Here is a 16,590-nt window from a genome sequence, read left to right on the forward strand (position 1 = left end):
CTTCGCCCTTCCTGGGCCAGGTGCCGGCAGAGTCATCCGCCGCTCCCCAGGAGGGTGGAGCCAGCATTGTGGTGGCCGAGCACAGCTACAGTTCGAGTCAAGAGGCACTCCTACCTCCCACTAAGGTGTAATCTGCGCATTCACCACCTGTCATCCCTCCAGCCCTGTCACTCACACATCCCAGACAGTCAGATACACATACCAGCAGAGGCGGGCTGAAATGGTTAAGCAAGCAAATGCTAACTTTCTAAAAGTAGCATTTGCAAACCCAGGATACTAAAATAAACTTGACTACAAGAAATATTTTATCATCCTGAGTTCAGGCATACTAAACATGACTTGCTACCATGCTCCTTGAGCCTGCGGGGATTATAGGGTGTTACAATTCTCGCAGCTCAATCTGGCCTAGTGGAGCAGGTAGCCTTCAATAGTGAAATACGGTCTTGGTTGTAAGTCACTACTAGGACATGCCACGCACATCAGGGCTTGTCCTACCTTACACCTACAACGCACCCTGCCCGCAGGCCTACCATAGGGGTGACTAATATGTAGTCAAGGGAAGGGTCGGGGCTGGCAAGTGGGTGCACTTGCCCGCACGCGGGTTCTGCGGTCGCAGTTCCCAGACACATCTTTACGGCTGCTTCGGTGGGTGGCGCAACCAGCGCTGCAGGCCCACCAGCAGTATTGGCATCTACAAGCCCCGGCACTCTCTAGTGCACTTTACTAGGGACTAACAGTAAATCCAAAGAACCAATCATGGATACCAATCGTATGTACAATTTACAGTAGGGAGCACTTGCACTGCGGCCCGGGTCAGCCGTGGCGCAGTGCCCTGAGTATCGGAAAACCAGCAAAACATCGGAGGCACATCAGCAAAAAGTGGAAGGGAGACTCACGCCAAGGTGCCAGGTCTAACAGTAACACTCTGGCTTATTATACCGTACTAAATAGCGCGGGCCAATTCTCTTCCCCCTTTCCCTAATATATATATATTTATTGACTGTATTAAATAACTATGATGCGCTCTGACACCTTCCGCTTGCTGCTTTGTTTGTGCCAAAATAAAAAATAAAAAATAATAAATAAACGGAACGAAATTACGCTGTCATCATCAGTTTGCTGGGCGGCAGGCCTGATTCCAGAGGCACAGAGGGGAGGGGCAGTTAGCAGCGCTGTTTCCTAGCCGATGCACTAGACATGGGAGTGGGCAGGGTGGGCCCACTCTGGCACTGACGGGCCCCACACTGGCCCTGGTGATGCTGCTAAGTATTGGCCTGGAATGTTAACTGTGCTGCCAAAGGAAAAATAAACCTGTAAATATTTTTTGCAAGGGGTATTTTTTTGAAATTGTGTTGTGCTGTTTAATATGCTTACTTATCAGGCAGTAGAATGAAAGTGGTGACTACTCTTTGACAATTTAACCATTTCTCTCTGAGATTGCTTAAGTAATAGCTTGGTCTGGTCAGCCATGCTGCGGCCCTGAGTTGCATAGAATATAGTGTCAGATGTTATCAACGTTGTGGAGCCTTAAGGTTTTTTTCATCGGATGTAGTGGGGTGCCTGAAAAGCTGTATGTCCTCGGAATGTTTGTCTGCCTCCTGGTTTGGGTGAGGTTCAGGCCAGGGCGGACATTGACGTTTCTCTATAAGATGATGTCCCTCATCTTTAAACAAGCATTGGAAATGCAATAGGTCTCGCACCATTAGAGTTAGTGCTTTTAGAATTGTTTATGGCTTTTTTTTGTAAATGTTTAGCATTTTTGTTTCCTGTAGCCAATGCTAAAGAATTACAAATAAAAAAAAGCCATAAACATTTCTTAAAGCTCTAACTGAAATGGTCTGAGACCTATTGCACTGTGTGAGGGTGAGGGGTTGAGGGTGAGTGAGGGTGAGGGTGGGTGAGGGTGAGGGGTTGAGGGTGAGTGAGGGTGAGTGAGGGTGAGGGGTTGAGGGTGAGTGAGAGTGAGGGTGAGTGAGGGTGAGGGTGAGTGAGGGTGAGGGTGAGTGAGGGTGAGGGGTTGAGGTTGAGGGTGAGGTGTTGAGGGTGAGTGAGGGTGAGTGAGGTGTTGAGGGTGAGTGAGGGTGAGGGTGAGTGAGGTGTTGAGTGTGAGTGAGGGTGAGTGAGGTGTTGAGGGTGAGTGAGGGTGAGTGAGGTGTTGAGGGTGAGTGAGGGTGAGTGAGGGTGAGTGAGGGTGAGTGAGGGTGAGTGAGGGTGAGGGGTTGAGGGTGAGTGAGGGAGAGGGTGGGTGAGTTGTTGAGGGTGAGTGAGGGTGAGGGGTTGAGGGTGAGTGAGGGATTGAGGGTGAGGGGTTGAGGGTGAGTGAGGGTGAGTGAGGGTGAGTGAGGGTGAGGGGTTGAGGGTGAGTGAGGGTGAGTGAGGATGAGGTGTTGAGGGTGGGTGAGGGTGAGTGAGGGTGAGGGTGAGTGAGTGTGAGTGAGGGTGAGTGTGAGTGAGGGTGAGGGGTTGAGGGTGAGTGAGGGTGAGGGGTTGAGGGTGAGTGAGGGTGAGGGGTTGAGGGTGAGTGAGGGTGAGTGAGGGTGAGTGAGGGTGAAATTTGTAACTGACATTGGTTTTCCCAAAGGAAACATTCTCTGCACTCATCCCTGAAACCATTGAACAGAAATACGCCAAATTCTAATGGCACAGCAGTCTTTTCGTCATCCAATGCCTCTTTTTGATGCAATTAATTCTTTTTCAGCTGTTTTGGAGATGGAAGAGAAAATGTGACTATTAGGAGTACATGTGCCAATTAGATGTGTGTAAAATATATTTATATACTGCCACGACTTCCTTCGTTTTTTGCAAAAGAGTCAAGCACTCCAAGGGGGTAGCGTAGTGGATCTTTATTTAGCAAACAACTCCACCAAACAGACGCGTTTCGGAAAATCCTTCGTCAGTGTCAACTATGATCACTGCGAGGAAGCTATTTAAACTAATTGATGTCACCCGAGTAACAAACTCGATGACGGTAGGGAACACTCTCACAATGCATCGATAATGGCGGCCATCTTAGCATGGTACTTTTCATTGCATCACAATGCTTACTCTTTAAATAACATAATCCTTCTGTTAGAAAACAGTCCTTAAATGTGCAGTTATGGCAGTATCATGCCCCTACATACAATTTCATGTGCCGGTTACATTTGTGTAAAACATTCTCATAATTATTTATAATTCACAACAATCAATGCCGTGTATCAGCTTTCCTGGGGTTAGCGCGGGACGATCTCCCGGGTCCCAAAACAAGCTGAATGCTGGTATTATGGGGCCAGCCGTCTTATCGGGTGGTACTGGATGTTGTTTGGGAGCTGCAGTAGGCGGTGTGAGGATACTGGATGGAAGAGAGGGGAGGGAAGAGAGGGGAGGGGGGAGGGAAGAGAGGGGAGGGGGAGGAGAAATGCGACACGGCGGGAAGGGGAGGGGGCGGAGCGGGTGGTGCTGGATGTTGTTTGGGAGCTGCAGTAGGCGGTGTGAGGATACTGGATGGAAGAGAGGGGAGGGGGGAGGGAAGAGAGGGGAGGGGGGAGGAGAAATGCGACACGGCGGGAAGGGGAGGGGGCGGAGCGGGTAAAACAAGACGGACGTGCACGCGCTTTTAAGCTCAATGCGCATGCGCATTGAGCTTAAAAGTCACGGGCACTGCAAGGAATCGCCACGATTCCTTGCAGTGGATAAAGAGTGGATAAGCCCCCATAGTCTCGCTTGCTCGATGCGCATGCGCATCGACAGGCGAGACCTAAAAACGAAGTAAGAATTGTTAGAGCTCGAGGCAAATATAAGTTTGCTGCCGGAGCGCGCCTCATCCAGTAAACAAGGAAGTTTTTCTGAGGAGTTCTTGTACCCTGGCACCATTGCCTGGCAGCGCCTGTAGTCTGCGTCCCTCGCTGTGTGCGCGCACTGTCCTTGTTCTGTCCGTTCTGAGTGTTCCTCTGGTTCTGCAGGAAGTCTGCAGTCTGTGGCTTCTGTCCAAATAGAGAGGAGTCTGTACTCTGTGTACTCCTCTCTGGCACTGGGTTCAGAGGCTAAACAAGGGCACAAATTAAAATAAAGATGACTGGCAATCTCCTCCCCGATCCCTTTTCTCCAACCCCCACCCTCCTCCCTTTCACCATTCTTCTCCTCGTCTTTTTCCTTCCCTCACCCTCCTCTAACCCGCTGCTGCCGTTTTCGCTTGTTCTTCAATCCGTCCGTATCTCTTCCAATTCTTCTGCATCTTCTTAGCCCATATTCCTTTTCGCACTCTTTCCTTCCCCCTAATCTCCTCCCAACCGCTTTCTCCTCCCCTATCCTCGTTTCCAGCTCCCTTGCTCCTCCTCCTGTCCCTCTTTCCCCCTCCCCTGTTCCTCGCCTTCCTTTCCTTCCTCGCTCCTGTTACCTCGCCCACCGCCCTGTCTCTCCTCCCCTCGCCCCTTGGCTCCGCTATTCCCCTCCTATGAGTCCTCTCCTCCCTATATGTCTCTTCCCTCCTCCCTTTTCCTCTTCTCCTGCCCTCCCTCTCTTTCCTACCTCTCTCGGAAGCTCCCCCTTCTCCTCCGGGCTCTTCCAGAGCCTTCTAGCCGGGCCCGGGGTGATATTTAGGGAGCGCGGCGGCCCATGGAGCACCCTCAACCAAGGAGGATGCGGAGCCCACTGCAAGTCCCCGGAGGAGAGCCCCTGCCCCCCGGCTGGGAGATCAAGCTGGATCCTCACACTGGATGGCCCTTCTTCGTAGATCACAACAACCGGACGACCACCTGGAGCGACCCTCGCGGGGAGCCGTCCAAGGTAATGGAGGGGTGAGGTGGTACCGGGGGCACGGGTGGGGTACTACCCCGGAAACATGCCAGGGTAGGGGGCAAAAGGAGACAGGTGGAATTCCATTAGCCGCCTGCAGTGTAGTAAAGAGAAGCGAGGCTCCCGGGCCGAAAGGGGGCCCACCCTACCCTAGCAGCCACAGTGAGGGCCCAAGGGCGGAGCTCGGAGCGGAGCCGCTGGAGGGCACGCGGCGGCTACGAGCATCGGAATCATTGCTGGACAGACAGCTGGACCCAGGCTCCGACTGCAGCAGTCTGTGCCCACATTTGGGAAATACTTCCGATATTTTACAGTAAATAGAGTCAGACACGTGTGGAACTTCAGGGGCCACGAGCAGGCGTAGCCCCCTTGGAGCAGTATTCGTGATTGAGCCCATGCCCGTACTCCCCTCGCGGTGCCCCCTAATACTGCGTCACGGGCGGTTACCTCAGGGCCCCTCCTTGTCCTGCCGCGACTCACTCCTGTGCCCCTCGCAGGCGCTGCACTCGCTCCCAGCGCTCTCGGTGTCCGTCCAGGACGCTCTGTACAGGGTGCCCTCTCTCTCGTGTCCGGACAGACGGCTTCCTCTCAAGTTCTCGACTGAGCGGCCCCACGCTGCGAGCAGGGACGGCTGCTGTGCCTTTCCGATAGCTCAGACTAGATTTGCTTTATTTCAGAGATACACCCAGTGAGCGCTAATATTCGAATAAGAAGAATTAGGTGACATTTCGCGCTCGAGTCTCTCCCTCGGGTTTCCCCTTGGCTTCTCTGGGTCTCTTACTGTCACAGCTGATTTTTCAGGCTATGGTAAACTATCCATGCCCCTTGTTTCGTTTCGCAGCGCTATGTCTTTGGAGAAAGTAATAATTTAATGTACTTTTTTTAGGTGGGGGAGGGCTATTGGCGGCTATATCAGGCTCTGTGTATTTGTGTAGCTGCCAGCAGTGTCCAAGGAGGGTCACAATTCGTTTGGGTCCATCACTTGGGACCAGGGTCGGATTGGCAAGGCGGGCATTCGGGAACGGGCCGAAGGGCCGGTGCCTCAGTGCCCTCTGTGGGCCGTTTTTTTTCTCCCCTGTCCCAGTCCACAGAGAGTGGACTAGGAAAGGGGAGAAAAAAAACCGGCCCACAGAGTGCACGGAGACAGAGACTTAAAATGAAAGCAGCCTCGCTGTGCGGCCAGACAGCGATTGTCAGCTGTGGCCTCTCCTTCACCCCTGCCCTGCCAAGCAATCAAGCTGAGGCTGGGCTGGGGAGGGGTGATTGTTTGTAAGAATCGGTCTCCCTGGGAGCCAGGTGTTTCTCAGGCCTTTGAGCCATTTGCACCTCGGGCCCCCTGGCGCCCATGCAGCCCAGAAACGGTGTTAGTCTTAACACCTCGCCCACAGCCCTTCACATTAAGGGCATAGTGGGCGAGGAAGAATGGGTCTTGCTGTGGGGGCCTGGTGATGTTTGGAATTTTTTTGTTTTATTTATTTCTTTATGAGATTTTATATAGCGCGGACTTTACCCGAAGGTGTCAGAGCGCTTCAGACTAGGAACAGCAATAATACATGAGGAGAAAAATTATAAGTGGACAAATTACAAAAGCAAACGTTAAGTTACATGAATCAAAAGTGACAATAGTGAGCAACCAAAATACAAGAGGAGCAAACGGTGCATTACAGGAGGAAAAAGAGATATGTGTGCAGGTTACAAAAGCGTACAAAATACAAGTAGAGGTATAATGCTGCAATTAATGGCAGACACTCCAGCACAAGAACAAACGTTACGTAGGCAATGGTGGCACTTGTGCAAGTATCTAAAGCAAACAAAAGTGAGAGGTAGTAAACAGTGTGTTACAAGAGAAAAGTGACTTGTGCAAGTTACAAAAGGGTACCATACACAGGTACAAGGGTAATACTACAGTAAATGTTAAATACTCAAACTGCCAGAACACACTGGGAAGGCACTTCCCATGCACCAGCTTCAGCTCAGCCTCCCCCCTGGCTACCTGGCTACCTTGGATGACCCAGAAAGCTGTGTTTTGTGCTCCCCTGCCAGGACATTTTCCCAAGGCCTGGAGGGTTGATTAATTTACTAATTGCAGGGGCCTTACCTCTGTTCATGTGCTCCTGAGCTGAAGGTCTGGGGAGGGCTGAGTAGGTTAGTAATAGCAGGGGCTTTGCTGCTTTTCAGGTGCTCCTGTGCTGGAGGGCTGGAATAATTTTGTGACAAAAAGGGGCCTTGCTATTTTTTTTAGTTGCTCAGCATGTAGGCCATTGTCACCTTGGCCCTGTGTCGTGTGCAAGAACAGTATCCTCCCACTTTCATTCCTTGTCTGTGCAAATGGTGTTTCATGAAAGGGCACGCCCCTTGAATGTGGGCCACGCCCCTTGAATTTGGGCCACGCCTCTTGAATGTGGGCCACTTTTTTCGTCAGTGCCCGGGCCGAATTGTGATCCCAATCCGACCCTGCTTGGGACATGTTATTTATTTATTTATTTATTTAATGATTTTGTTAAGCGCGTAGTAACTCAAGAGAGCATCCCAGCGCTGACCTGCTTCTTCCGGGGTTTCTGCCGTCTGGTGTGTTTATGTTTGGGGGAAAAGTGAGGTCTTAACGGATTTTCTGAACTGGAGATAGTTCGATTCTGTCTCGCTACCACCAGGGAATTATGCGTGGCTAGTGGACGGGTGTCCCGTGTGATGCACTGGGGGAGGGGGGGGCAGGGGGGGTAATCTGGCTGTCCTGTTCTGGAGGGGTTAAAAGGAGTCGGAGCCTGAGGTTTCCGACTGTCCTGTATCGGAGATGTGTCTGGATGCAACTGAACTTGTGGGCTTTTGCTTGGCTTAAAAGGGGTTGGGGGTCTGAGAAGGGGGGGTGGGGGGCATGATCCTCCTATATTTCAAACTTAAGATGCGATAAGAAGGTTATCTTGGATTCAAGTTGGGAGTCTAATCTTAGCTAAGTTTTTGACCCACTGTACTGTACAGATTTAGGTAGAGTATTTAGGTGTATTTATTGTTTTGGAGGGGCCAGTCAGCGCAGGCACATACCAGAAAGGATTCATGTTATGGGGGCTGCATGGTTAGACACCCGGGCTTTGCAAAGATAGAGCGAAATGGGGCACTCTTTCTAGGACGGAAGATGGGGCAAGTGGACCTGGCACTGAAGGGAAACAACTTTTACAACGCAACTTTTACAGCGCACTACCATTAAAACGAAACTTTTACAACGCAACTTCCAGTACTACGCATGCCATTACAACACAACCATTACAACGCATGACACTACAACTCATACCACTACAACGCATGTCATTACAACGCAGTCATTACAACGCATACCATTACAACGCATAGCATTACAACACATAGTACCCTTATACTATCCAACACTTACCCTACTGTTGCACCCCCTGGAGTTAGAATAGTAATTTTTACCCCTACACTATCCAACACTTACCCTACTGTTGCACCCCCCCTGGAGTTAGAATCGTAATTTTTACCCCTACACTATCCAATACTTACCTTACGTGCAATGTAATGTTATGCGTGGTAATGGTATGCGTTGTAAAGGTAGTATGCGATGTAATGGAATGCATTGTAAAGGTAGTTTTTAAAAAATCGTTGTAATGGCATGCGTTGTAATGGATGTTGCGTTGTAAAAAATGTGTTGTAAAGGTATGCGTTGTAAAAGTATGTGTTGTAACGTCATACATCCGCACTGAAGGACCTGGAACTGAACTTGCGTGTTGGGACTCCCGTCTCCAGGTGAACCCATCACTCCACACTGGTTAATAGCCCCCCCCACTCCCACAAGAATTCCTGCGTATGATGAGTGACCGTTTTGTTCCTGCTACCAAGACAGCTTGTGACCTCCCTCCTTAGGTATTGATGAGCTGACAGGAATACGCCAAGATCACACCTCAAATGTGTCAAAATATTACACTGTACGTCGTTACAGATGAGTGTGTACCAAGGGATCCGTGCGTAACCCACGAGTCATGGGTGCCTTTGAGTTGGGTGATAGTGACATTGATTACTCACTAGCTAGGCATGCCGAAGTTGCCAGACTGCCCAGAAGCACAACAAAATGCCATGTTGCTGTATAAAAACCATAAAATGAACAGCCATAAAGCAGACAAACAGCACTGTGGCTATCAAGGCTTGTAAACAGAAGATTGTGCCTGTGCTCTCAAATAACTGGAGCAGCTGGACGTGTGTGGTGCTGTGCTGAGTGGGTGTGGGAGAAGGGCTGGTGGTTGGCAGAGTACACTGTGGTCTGCAAATGTCTCTGTCCCTTTGGAACAAGGATTGACTCCAGCCTTAAAATAGAACATTGTCATATTTTCTTTAATGCGCTCTGCATCTGAATGGGAAAACATTGTGCTACTGCTACCAGAACCTAGAGAGAGCCAAAGCAAAAGCGGTACTCACTCTACTTTGTTAGTGCGGCAAAGGGGACTTAGAAATGTCCATTTCCCCATAATACGAGGCTTATAAAGCTGACAAACATTTGATGGAACATAATGCAGTGTGTCATCAGAGACCTCCTAATGTGTTGCTACTGCAGTTGGAAAATAATTCCAGTGAAAGATGTGACTGCTGTACACAAAGTGGATAACTCCGAAATTATTCTCCCGGACTGGTATTCCCCTGGCACCAAGCAAACACACTGATGAGGCTATATGACTGAATATTAATGTGGAAGAAGCTGAAACTCTTACTGGGGATACTGAAGGATTAGATACCTTAACACCAATACTTGAGAAACTAGGCCGAAGAATACTGCAACAAGCTGGATAGAACTTTAGTTCATACACATATTCAAGGCAGACTGGGGACATTTATTTACTGGGAGGGCCTGAGGCGAGAAAAAATAGTTGGTGCTTCTAAGACAATGTCAAAGCTTACCAGAGCCTGGAATTGGAATTTATTCAAGACCGGCAAACACAGAAGACATAAACAAATGTAGTTGAAGTAACATTGTCAGCATAGTTGGCTTGAGAGAAGTCACTGAAGCTCGCAAGATAGTGTTGTGTCAGGAAGCACTCAGTTCACAACCCTTGAACCAGCCCAGCTTTTTAACCCATTCATTTCAATCCCTGGGCTTTCTCCCTAATAAGATATGCCCCACAGTCTGTAATTCTGAAATTCACCTTTATTTATTTAGTATTTGGAGTATAGCACAAAGCCTCTTGGCGAGTCAGAGCTCAATAGTTCTCCCAGAGGAGGTACATTGTAAGCAGGGAGGCATTAAGAGCCCAGATGGAGCAGGGAGGACCCTAGACCAGTGTTCTATAGAGGCAATCCCTGCTTGCATGGAGGAAACCTGAAGGCAGCCTGGCTAGTGCAGTTTTCAAGCATGTACTAGTGTGCATGTAGTTCTGGTTTGCATTCAGTGCACTGCACAACCTGGGCCTCTAGGCTCGCAGTGTCTGCCTTTCTGTTTTATCCATTTGAAGCTTTGCTGCATGATCAGGTGTATGGTGGGTGGATGCAGTTTTCTGTTATGCAAGTGCTAGCTTCTGCAGTTAGCCTTTGCCCTGGTAGGCCTCATAACTTTGCATTTGATCCTTGCAAACAGTGGGAGCCAATGGGCGGTTTCGGGGTTGATTTTAAGTGGGCACACTTTCTCTGGTTCACTTACATTTTACCCGCTCGGGTTCGAAGTAACTGTAGCCCGTCAAAGCCATTCACAGGGAGCCCAGAGTAAATTATTTGGCAGTCGTCTGAATGGGCCATCTCTGAGTATCGATATAGAAGAGGGTATTTTCCAGAGTAGAGAAGCCTGCAAGTTGACAACGAACTTCTTTGTAGATGCTGAGACAGTATGACATGCTGTCAACAGTGTGATATTACAGGACTGGAGCCACTGATAGGCCAGCGAACCATAAAACAGCATTTAAGGACAGGTCTGTAGTCGCTGTCTCTTAATGCAGTGAAGCTAAAAAGAGAGACCACCATTCAGCCTCAAAATAGCTAAAATGTACTTTTCCAAACTATGTTCCAGGTTCAATTTAGTCTAAGGGTTTTAAAAGCAAAGAAGGGACTGGTACCACTAGCTGAACCCTATTAATCCCCCCGGCCTGGCCTTCTTGAATAATCTTGTGCTGACAGAGCAGCCTCCAGATCAGGGGTGCAGCACACGCATGAAAATGACGCTTGTTCATAGCTATATACAGTTCAGGCAATCAGACAGGGCTCGATGTGCTGGTATCACAGACCAGCGTTTGGGCTGGTTTTTAACAGTTTGTGGGTCTGTTTATCGTCTGCTAGTCCTGTTTTTATAGGTGATTTCCTTGATATCACTCCAAACATTTTCTGCAGCAGTGCTTAATTTGAGCCGGTGGTTTCAAGTGCTCCCCACCTGCACTTAATTGTCAACACCGGGAATTATGAAAGCCAGCCACATGGTGGCGAATTTTGTTTTATTTTGTGCTGTACACAACAACAATTGTTTAATGATTCTTGTACATTAAAAATCACTAATCACTGCCACCCAAAGCTATAAAAATAGCTTGGGTGGCAGATATTAGTCATTTTTAGTGTGTAACGAGTCTGTATTGTCCTTAGTAGAGCAATGGATGGTGCAAGCTGCACTTGTTTCCTGACATGTCTGTATTGTCCTTAGTAGAGCAATGGATGGTGCAAGCTGCACTTGTTTCCTGACATGGGTCCTGACACTTGTTTCTTTATAAATTAAGTACTAGCCTGCAGCAAGCACAAACGCATGCATTCGCCCATACCTAGCTAAATACTGATACAGCGTTAACCTGCAAGTTCAAAACTGGCCGGGTTTGCAGATGTGCGCCACTTTTTTTTTTTTACTATCTAGAAACGGGGCCACTTTTATTTTCGTTCTTTTTTTTTTGCCCCAGTCCGACCCCGGCAGTATTTGACGTGCTTTGGTTTTGGGTGGCTCTGGAAAGCAGGGCCAGGCTCCCCCCGCAGTCAGAGTAAGATCTGCAGATAGTCATCCCATGTCGTGTTGAGCCAGGCTCCCAAATAACCCGCGACATGCTGTTTATTCACCTTTGGGTGCAGCTCAGACTATGTGCAAAACAAACACCCACTTCCTGTCATCCAGAGAAAGGAAGCAGCTGTTCAGCAGGTGTGGGTGGCTGTTTGTGGAAGAATTCATTGTCAGGCCAGGGAGGAGAACAGAGGTAGGCTGTCTCTAAAGACGTTGGTGCCAGGGGTGGTGCCAATAAATGGATAATACTTGGTAGAACTGAGAAAGTATCAGCTCTACGTCACTGGAGAATAGGTGGGCTGTTGTAATGCTTGTCTGACGAGAGGCAGCTGCGAGGAAGGTTTCTTCAGGCTGGTTTAAGGAAGGCTTTGGCAAAGTCGCCCCTGATAACAACAATTTTCAGTGAAAGAGTCTCAGTTCACGAGGAAAGTTCTTCCTATTAAAATTGATGACGGCTGGTTGATGCCAAGCAGGATGTGACGTGGCAGTCTGCAGTCATGTTTCCTGGGAGAAAGCCACTGAAGAGAGGCTTGAGTAAAGCACAGGAAATGTCAGGAGGGTTGGATATTTCAAAAAGTGAAATGCTCTGGGACGAAAATATTCTCAATAAATATAAGGGCAAAAAGGAGCTGCATAATTTTAAGTAGCAGCTTTGAAGAATCAAAGAAAGCTAAACTTCAGTAAAGGAAAGGAAATACACCTGAAATGCCAACAACTAGTACACAACTACTACGATATTCAGTAAACAGTCGCAATATGTCATTCTATATTGAGCCTGATCAAAGCACCCAAGTCTCTTGTTAACAAAAGAAAATTGAAGGAAACACCCCTTGAGAAAGCAGTCACTAAAGTCATTCACCTCTAGTCTTCTCGTGAAGGCGAAGGGGTTCAGGACCCCAGCGACTGATTATAAAATCCAAGACCCCATCAATGATAAAGATCAATGAAATTGTGTTATTGTGCTTGCAACAAAAGCAGTCCCTCCCCAACACATCTTTAGTCACGCTAAGTGGAAAAGCGAGTTTTGAGCAAGTATGGACCCTACACCCGAGAAAGTTTAGAAAAGTAACTATGGCCGAGAGGGACCCTGTCGGGCTGCATACCTGTTGGTTGTGGAAGATGAAACCCCCTTGATATTCAAAGGACAAGCATGGCACTCAGTTTTTAAATGATCCCAGGATTCACAGGCATAAAAAGTGGCTAGAGCTGAATTTGAACCAAGATACATTTGTGAAGTCACTGAAGTTACAGCAGCATACTATTTTCACTCCCCCTACCCCGTGACAGCTATAAAAAGAGACTAATATTATTGAAATATCTGAATGAGGGATCCAGCGAATCCCAGGCTTTATATTCTGGCGACAGGTGCCTGTAATTCTCCGCCCCTCGCTGACTAGATCTAGGTATTTTGGTATTAGTTTACAAACTCTTTGACACTGTGTATTCTACATATACTGTATACACACTGGAAATTATTTGTCTGTTGCGTGAATACTGGTCTGTTTCTAACTGATCACTGAACTTTCTCCCTCCCTTTCCCCTGGTGCTTTTTGTATGGCTTTTTATTTCTAGTGCTGTGTAATTATTCCTACATATTTTTACTTTAGAAAACATATGTATATTTCCCGGCTACCTATTTGTATATGTTGGTATAATGCTCTGAGATTTTGGAGTCTTGGTTCATGCTTAAGAAAACTCAGAATAAATGTATAAATATTTCTATAAAATCTTGGGGTAAAAGTCTATCTGGGCTTGCTTTGAATTTAGGTATATAACAAATCTTGTTAAGCTTATCAGTACTTATGTCCATTGAGAGAGCTGCACATCAGGCAGTGCCTGTCATATTTATCTAGAAGATGCAAAGGAATGTTTTTTACTCTTCTTCGCCCAGGCGATCTTCCACAAGTTATTCTAGAGTTCACTTAATAAATTGACTTCAGAAGAAAGAATATAAATAATTTTTGTAAAAATTCTCATCATTTCATCCACCATCATGGTGGAATGAAATGTTGGCAGCTGTTATGTCCAAATATACTGGGAAGTATTGGTAATTAGTGCAACATTGGCTAGTTAGAAAAGTTTCAGATGTATGTATAGTTTCAGAAAAAATATTCTGGATAATTCATATGGAATAATGGTATAGCAATAGATATTCAGAGCCGCTAATTGTGCATTATATTTGTGATGAAGAGACATTGTCCATATTTTCAGAAATATATGTGAACACAATTTCTTAAACTAATTGATCACATGCTGCTGGGCCTGATAATCTCTCTGCTGTTATTATTATATCCAAAATCGATTAGTGGACAAATATGTTTACCAGTGCCTTTAAATGTTTTACAATTAAGGTTTATTCTCTGATGCATGAAAGCATGCAGTGTTAAATCCCTCTTCCCCCCCTTTAGCAAGTGAGATTCTTCCCATTCCAAAAATGATTGTTTATTATTTGAATTGATGTGGTTTTGAAAGTACACTAAAATCTTGCGCTCTGCTTTCCAAAATCAAACTGATCAGGAGGAACTAATTTCAGTGGAGCAAGCAAGTTTTAAGAGTTTTAATGAAGGGCATTCAAGAACCAACAATTGTTTTAGCCCGTGGTGTTTGGCTTAAAGGTCAATAGAAACAATGGGAATCTTAATCTGTTGTTTAGTTGACTTCCAAGCAATAGCATAGCTCCGGGCGGGGGTCAGAGGCGTTTGGGGTTTACACCCGTCTAAAAATGTATTCTGTAGTAAATAGTTGGGTACAACTGCTTTCATTCGGATAATGTGAAGTGTATGTCAGATTTTACCTGGGATTTTTACATGGGCATACTGACAACAACATACACACTCTCTTCTATGGATTGAAGGCCTTCAAAATGTTGATTCGTTTGTAAAATATTGTGTTCAAGGACACCTAAAAGTCTGCACTCCTCTCTCTTTGCACTATCTCTTAAGCCACCTCATGTCTTGCTTCTCATATAATGTGTTTTTAACAATGTCCAGGTGTGATTGTTGGGAAATCTGAAACTCACACCCCCCAATCATACTGACCAAGCTACCTCCATGCTGCCTTGAATTCTGCCTGTTGTGAGTTGGTATGGGAGAAATTAAGACAAGGGAAACTCCCCTAGATGTTATTTCTAATGTTATAAGAACTTCACAAGAATTTCTGGGTAAAAGTTGGGACTGATCTGGAGTATTGTGTCCATGTAAATTCTCGTAAAAAAGGATTACGACAAGGGTGCATACACGCCTCTACTTTATTTCCTGTACTTTTGGCAGACTTATTGGACACCTTATCACAAACATCTCCTTATTCCATAAAGATAGGAAGTGTCTGTGTACCATGTCTTCTCTATGCAGACAGTTTAGTAATAATGAATGTCACTTGGATAGGGTTAATAAGGAAATTAGATGCAATTAATAAACATGGTGAAAAGAATAAGCCAATATAGAGATTCAGAAGTCTCGATCTTTATCAAGAGTTGTTGGATAGTTGGCCATAGGAAATTTAGAAATGATTTTGGTGGGCCATCTTTAACCCCCGTATTGAGTACCTTCAAAGTAAGGCTGCAACCCTAGAGTTAATATGGTGTTGACATTTTCAGCCTCAGTTGAAAACTTTTGTGGGATAGTATAGAAGGTAAATGTTAGAAATATTTGTTAAGTTTACATAGGTTGGCAGTGGTCTAAGAAACAAACAAAACGGCTTGGAAGTGTACTAAAGTTTAATAAATCCTTTGTTTTCAGCTTCTGGAGACCATTTGAAATATAGCTAAACTACATCTCCATGAAATAGTATGTAGAAAACTTAATTGGGCTGAGAAGTAAGTAAGCAATTTGACGTCATTGAGAGTTATGTCAACTTTAACCCTCATGATCTGGCTGCCCCACTTGGATAGAGGATTGCATGAATCGTTATATTACCTTTTTCACTATTCCGGAGATGAGACATGCTATTTTGTAAAGCTAGAATTGTTATTTTATGTACATGCTGAGACCAGGCAGTTAATAAAAGGAAATGAGGGGCTCTGCTGTTGTATTTTAGTTCTAAAATTAAGTATGGTATAGATTTGTGGTTGGAAGCTGAGAGATGTTTATAAGATATGCGCTTTTTAGATGTGACACGCAAAAAAATGTACTACTATGTTTTGTTAAAATGTCTTCTGTAGCACTCTTGCAACCTCAAGGTTGTTAACTCTGCTAAGATCAAATAACATATCAAGGATATTATTCAGACGTCAATTACTGAAAATAAGTGCTTTTTCAACATGATCTCGGCCTTCAGGTGGAATATATCGAACGAATATCATTTTAAGTTTGACCTATTCCATGCATGGCATAACATTTTAAATCAGTTGTCTAATCCCTACCAGCCAATAGAGTGTTTGATGGGCTGGACTTGTGTGCTCGGCCGTTTACCTTACAGCAGATTGCATTCTGATACTCCCTGCGCCCGCTGGAGCCAAAAAGGATAGTGCTGGTGAAGACCATTGTAAACTTTGTTTGTATACTTTGGTTTAATATATTTCAAAGTACCTGTAATTACTCCTCTACAAACTACGTTTGGCTAACCTTGTAACAGAAATGCTAATGTATCTGCTTATAAAATTATTAAAATACTTTGAAATAAAAAAAAGAACTAGGGCTGTTACTCTGAGGTTCTTTGTGGAAATGTCAGTTATAGAAATAGTCATCATAAGGATAAAGTTACTTTATGACTCAGTGTAAACAAGGACGCAATGCTCCAGTCCTGGTATAGTACTTTTTTTTTTCAATGTATTGTTTTCAGGTGTGTTACTTTAATTTGATCAACTGAGTGAATTAGGGAAACAATTAAATAGTCAAACGAAAACCCTAGACTGGAGC

The 16,590-nt window shown here is 45.9% G+C and overlaps 1 protein-coding gene across 1 annotated transcript in view; it reads left to right on the forward strand.

Annotated features, from left to right (window-relative positions):
* The first annotated feature begins 4,110 nt into the window (after positions 1 to 4,110).
* Positions 4,111 to 16,590, forward strand: part of BAG3 (BAG cochaperone 3) — a 106,323-nt gene continuing 93,843 nt past the window's right edge. Inside the window, exon 1 of the mRNA XM_086922938.1 lies at positions 4,111 to 4,764. Coding sequence (XP_086779064.1) covers positions 4,594 to 4,764 — 171 coding nt within the window. The 5' untranslated portion in view covers positions 4,111 to 4,593. The remainder of the gene's footprint in view (positions 4,765 to 16,590) is intronic.

The sequence above is a fragment of the Lissotriton vulgaris genome, chromosome 5 (genome assembly GCF_964263255.1).
Source record: "Lissotriton vulgaris chromosome 5, aLisVul1.2, whole genome shotgun sequence".
NCBI lineage: Eukaryota > Metazoa > Chordata > Amphibia > Caudata > Salamandridae > Lissotriton > Lissotriton vulgaris.